At 38.1% G+C, this 6,280-nt stretch overlaps 1 protein-coding gene across 1 annotated transcript; it reads left to right on the forward strand.

Moving 5' to 3' along the window:
* Positions 1-1,602: 1,602 nt before the first annotated feature.
* Positions 1,603-3,332, forward strand: prr18 (proline rich 18). The gene has a single exon (XM_047350824.1). The coding sequence runs from the start codon at positions 1,762-1,764 to the stop codon at positions 2,512-2,514; it is 753 nt and encodes a 250-aa protein (XP_047206780.1). The 5' UTR covers positions 1,603-1,761; the 3' UTR covers positions 2,515-3,332.
* Positions 3,333-6,280: the final 2,948 nt, after the last annotated feature.

Below are 6,280 nucleotides of genomic sequence, written 5' to 3' on the forward strand. Positions count from 1 at the left end.
ATGGAAAAGAATACTTTGGGTTTATGGTAGATAAGTATCTTAAAAATCAGTACAAACTCAAATATTTGGCACTGGGTAAGCAGGTGGATGGGGACTTACAAAAATGGATACTTTTACCTTTTACTTTGATTGACTGGATAAATTGCATTAAATTAATATACTACTTAGGCTGCAGAATCTCTTCCAGTCTTTACCCATCCCAGTACCTCGCAGTGTCTTTAAAAATCTCAAAATTACCTTACCTGGAAAAGTATTACTTGGCTGGCCAAATATGATTTGTTTCCTTTTATTTTGAGAAGGGAAATGTGCCTCCGTAGATTTATATTGGTTTGAATGGCCTTAAAGAAAGTTTGCCCACAGACTTTGTTTACAAATGGACACATACAACTATTATTAGCTGAACGGACAACCCTGTTTTGTTTCATATAATTTACATATGGCATAGAGCCCATAAAGGTATTGGATTAATAAATATTTTCCCCCAAACACCTTTGAAAAAGGATGAACTTATACCTAGATCATTGGATAATAAGATTCTGGAACAGGGGCATCAGAAAGGTTTGTTACCTGGAGGACTGCTATGAAAAGGGATCCCTGATGTCCTTACATCACCAGAGGAAGAACTATAAAACTTTTTTTATATCAAAAATGTTTAAATGCATAAATAAATTGCAGATACAGACTGACCCATTACATTTTTCTCTACTAAACGTATGCCACAAAAATTACATAAATATAAACCAGAGTTAAGTACTTTGTGCTTTAGATGTGGCATTAAAGAGGGTACATTCCTACACACTATGTGGTTTTGCAAAAATAAAATAAATAAATAAACCCATTCTGGCATGACTTTTCCAACATTATGTCAAATGTTTCAGAAAATACCATTTTCATTAGTTCCCCGAATATGTTTATTATGGGACTTTAAAAATGTTGGTACCCAATTAAGGAAAAGCCAACAGATGTTGCTGAAATTGATTTTTTTGCATTGCCAGAAAGTGTATAACCATTATATGGAAGTCCGTCTCCCTATTTCTAGATAGATGTCAGAGATGAAAAGTTGTGTCCCACTTGAAAAGATCAACTACTCAAAAACGACTATAAATCATTTGTTAAGATTTGGCAGCATTATTTGACCTAAATAGACAGTATACCAGTACATTTATTTTATTCAGCTTTGAATCATATACAAACATTGTTATAATGTATAAACTTACAGTCATCTGTGACAGAGATTTATAAAACCTTTATTTTAGATCCTTTTATGCCATTTTTAAATCTGGGAAACCTTAGCTTGAGATAGGTCTGAAAATAGCAAAATATACAAAGATAAAATGAATATTCTTGATTGAGAATGCATTATTGAAACACAGCTTTCTATTATTAAATCCAAAGAAAATCCGAAATAAAGAGTACATGGAGGGAACAGCGGATTATGAATATATTTGACCATCAGGAGGTTGATGTGGCTCATTGCTTCTGGGGAAGTCCCTAAAAAAAAACTAAAACTATTAAATGACGTCACTAGGTTTTCCGTTTCTTTGTTTGGCGCGCCTCTTGGCCACGCCCCCTCTGCCAGCTCCACTATAAAACAGCCAGGACGCGCATGTGTGCTACTCCAGTCCGTGAGGACAACAGGTGTACCTCACCGCTCTGCTGGATGATGCCTGCAGAGCGTCTGCATTCGCTCTGCTCAGGGCTCTCCAGGCTACACTCGCAGGTTTTTATGTCTTGATTTTCTTTATTTTTCCAGCCACAAAGATGCCTTTTCCGCCGATCAGCCTCCAACAGCGGATCTCCTCTCCTGGCAGGGAACTATTTGGAAAAAAGAAGGCCAACGCAGACCACACTCAGACTGATCAAACCGGCAAATCGGCATCCGAAAAGGAAAAACAGTCCCGTTCTTGGGCATCAGCAAACCTGAGGAATCTGGGGCGAAGATCGCAGCCGGAGAAGAATAAAAGCCAAGCTCAGAAACCCAGCTCTGGGCAAGAGACTCAGGGAAAAGGCTCCTGGCTGTCGGTGCCCAAACCACAGGATTCATCCTTGGGAATAAGGCGCTCCAGCTCCATGGACTCCTCCAAACATCTCAGTGGGAAAGAGGAAACAAAGAAGGAGATCCAGTTCACTCTCAGTCTGACTCCTGAAGCCATTCTAGTTATTAAAAAGCGGAACCTGGAAAAACAGATGATGGCTAAACAGCAGAAGTGCTGCGGCTCCGCAGACTTTCGGCACCGGCGAGTTTTTCCGTCCAAAAAGGCGCACGGAGCGTCCAAGAGCTGCGCTCCGGGCGCCAAGACGGAAAGCGCTGAGCAGGACATCACCGCTATTGTTAAAATTTCTCTGCTGAACGACCAGTATAAGTACGACGATGTGGAGTACGAGGACGAGGACGGAGATGTGGATGAGACTGTTGTGAGGAAATGTAAAGAGTGGCTGAAAGGAGTGGAGAATGCAGCAGCTTTGGGAAAAGCAGACAAACTTTCAGCACTTTCGCACCTTAAAGGCTGCTGACACCTGACTTAAAATCTTTATCTTTATTATTTTATGTTGGGAAAAAGACATGATGGACTAGTGTTACTTGTTGTATCTACTCTACAAGATTCCAAGCAAGTAAAGGAGATCTACTCCAAAAGAATGTCGGTTTATGCCAAGATTTAAATTGATGTCACTAAGTTTAAAATGGCAGAAGGGGAAGAATATGTTTGAATGATAAAAAAAACATTTAATAATACAAGCCAGGTATATGGAAGTCGTGTTCCTTTTTATCATCTTTGATCAAGTTCTGATTTGTTTTTTCCAAAAATGATCCCATTTTATTACTGTTCTGTTCAGTTTCTTTTTGCACACGGATTTGTTTCCAGTAAGGCCCCCATAAATTGGCTGAGGGGTCAGTGGAGGTACCCAAAGCGCTCCTTTGGTGCTAGAGAACAATAAACTGTTGGATAACATCAGCACTTCATGCACCGACTGCTGAAACCCAGCATGGATTCCTTGTAGGGTTGATTTCAGGTAAAGTGGGACAGGATAGGTAAAAAAAACATGTCATCCTTGCCTTAAAATGTATGTGGCATAGCTAAGGCTGCTAACAGTGACTTTGAAATGTATAACCAAAGTCATGATATAATAGAAGTGACATCACATTCAAAGGTATAGGCTAAGATTTGAATGACTACTACACATAAATTATTAAAAACGTGTATAACATGAAATAAGACCTGAAATAAAGCTATAATTGACACATTTCTGAAATAATTTTTGACAAATTATTTATATACATTAAATGACACCAGATGCTGTTTGGCAGTTCAATAAAAGCAATTTTAGTGTGATGTGTGTGTAGTCTCTGCTTGTACACTTTGTACTGTTTTAACTAGAAAGTTAGTTGGGAGGAAGAACAGGTGGAGGGGGGACAGGATGAAGAAACACATTAGAGAATGGACAACCATCCATTATATTTACAGTTAAATAGACCCAATTTACAAAATGTGTCAAATGAAAATCATTTTGTGAGCTATACTTTCATAACTATCACACACTTAACTTTTCTCACTTACAGGAAGTCGAATTCAAAATTTTTTATACATTGGGTTAATTTTTAAACTTGATAACAAAGAAATGCCCTAATAAAATCTCCCTCATTTAAAAATTATTAAATATAATATTTATATGATCATATATTCTTCTCAGCTGATGCTTCCTATCCATTTTGAATAAAAAAATGTTTTCAATACTAACTGACCATTTTAAATAACTTAAATCCACTACTTTCGTGTGTTGTTCTTTTGCTGATTTGTGGTCATTTAGGTCTCATCTTGTTGCTGTTTCTCAGTTTGTATTTTTACAAAGGCTCTTTGTTTCTACTCTGTAGCTACCTGGGGCCATTTGGCATTAGTGTTGTAAGCTTCTTAGATTTCCTGTTAAGCAGGGTTGGCAAATGTGCTGCATGCTCTATGTCCAGGTGCACCATCCTTTCAGGAAATTACCTCCAAAATATATTGTTACATCAAACTAAATATCCCACTTATGTTCATACAAAAATGACACTTTATTATTTTCTGCATCTCCGTTTCAAGGTTAGGCGTTTTTGCAGGCTTCATCCTGATGTTCTCTATTGTTTTCTGCACTGAGAACTATGTCTATACCCTGGAAGTGTGCTGCTCAGGGACAAAAACAGCTGATCAGGAAACATGGTGGCAAAATATAGTCAGTGTCACAGTGAAAGAGAAATAAAGTTATAGCAGGTTCTTTTCACTTATGTGCTGATTAATTTCACCTTGTTCTATGTCATTGTACATGAAAGATCATCAAACAAGTCAAACAGCCACCCACTTTGTGCATTGCACAAATAACAAACGACCTAAATCATAATGCTTCCCCCACCTTGCATGATGTTGTTTGGATGAATAGTCTCACCTTGACTCCTTTAAAAATTCTTCATTTCATAAAAAAAAGATGAGTCTTCATCTCGTGTGACCATGAAAACCTTTCTCCAGAGGGCATTTAGCCTGTCTGTTTGGGCAGCTGCTGGAAGCTATTTGTTTTGGTGGAGGCCCTTTCTCAGTTGCACACTCTCCGTTCACTCAGTCATTGATAAAGGTGGCTCACGTTAAGCTTCTGGAATGGACTCCCTGAAACCCAGATCTCAACAGTGTTGAAAACGTGTGGACTATTATAAAAGTTCACTTGTTTCAATGAACTTTGCCAATTCTGCTAAGCAGATTGGTCAAACATTAAGCCAGAATTAGGCCAGGATCTCTGTGAATGCTACAAAAGTGAGTTGTTTCTCTACTGTTGCTAAACAAAGTTTCTTCACATATTAGCCAGGATTTATGTATATATTTGAGCCATTACGTAAATTATCTAGTTGCATCCAGTTCTTGCTTTGAAAACCCCTGAAGTTGTATGTGGAAAAAAAAAAACAACACCTCAAATGCATCATTAAAAGACCCAAACTAATGACATTCATGCAAACATTCGTGCAAAAGGAATGTACTCAGACTTTCGATCAGAACTGCATGAAAATAACTCCCCATCTATCTTCAGGTAATATTTGCAATCTTGATTTCATGAAATATGAAACAAATGGAAGTAGTATCTACTATTTTATGTGAGGTTCCAATCCATTCCACTTATTGGCAACAGGCATTTCTAATTCTTCAGCTAAAGTCTTGGCAAGCAATACTGTAATTATTCAGACACCATTTACACGTTTGTTATTGTGTGACCCAACGCAATACATTACTTTCATTCTCATCCACAGTATGTCAAATAAGTAAACACTTTGTTCCAAACAAAGCACCTTGCCCTGGACAGGCGCTCTCATTCAGGGTCACTGCAGATGTTCCAGTCACATGGGTTCAGACTTGGATCAAGTCAGGGCCAAAACAATGTGTACCAGGGCCTGTTTGGTTCTCAGTGTCTCCTGTAAAGATATTATCATCTGGCTTGTTGACCAAAAGTTATGCAATCCCCTCTTCTATTGTGTCTTTTCAATCGTAGCCTTGTCTGTGTGTCTCTGTCTGTTATTCAGTTGAGCCTTATTTAAGCCTGAAGCCAAGCTATTCATGACTTTGTCTAAGGGTGAATGGGCAAATGTATTATCTCTGAAGCAAACAAGAATCCTTGTGTAAAACCATTTATATTATGATTATTTTCTTATTTTTGCCATTTTCAAACTGGAGCATCTAATGCTTTAATTATTTTTTGTCTACAATGCAAATTCAATCAAATGTCTGCCTTTTTTGGATAACAAATGAAAAGGAAATTGCTGCAACCCTCTTCAGTCCTGAGATCGCTTTCTAGGTCGGTGTCTAAGTGCAGCAGAGCAGCAAAATTATCTGGAGCAGATTTATAGTGTCAGAGAGAAGAACAGATGGATGCTGCCTCCGCCTCATCATTGACACTTTGCACACAGCACTAACAATAGGAGAGCTGCAGGTCCTTTTTGCCCTAGCAGTGACAGTATTTCTGTTTGTAGCAGCTAACCTGTTAAACCAGCAACACAGATGCTTCTTGCATGAACTTGGCCTATAAAATTTCATTTCATTTCTCAAGGACAGAGCGACATCAGCGAGTGGCGCCCTCCAATAAAAAGCTATGAAAAGATTAATTATCATTGGCATCTATATGTGCTTTATACAGAGCCTGTAAAATCTTTCCCATTTTGTCATAATAGATCCACATGCTTCAATGTATTGTACTGGGATAGACCAGCATAAAAATACCTGATTTACATTTTTTTTTTTTACATGCATTTATATTAAACCCCTCTTGAATC

This window comes from Girardinichthys multiradiatus, chromosome 22, assembly GCF_021462225.1.
Source record: "Girardinichthys multiradiatus isolate DD_20200921_A chromosome 22, DD_fGirMul_XY1, whole genome shotgun sequence".
Classification (NCBI taxonomy): domain Eukaryota; kingdom Metazoa; phylum Chordata; class Actinopteri; order Cyprinodontiformes; family Goodeidae; genus Girardinichthys; species Girardinichthys multiradiatus.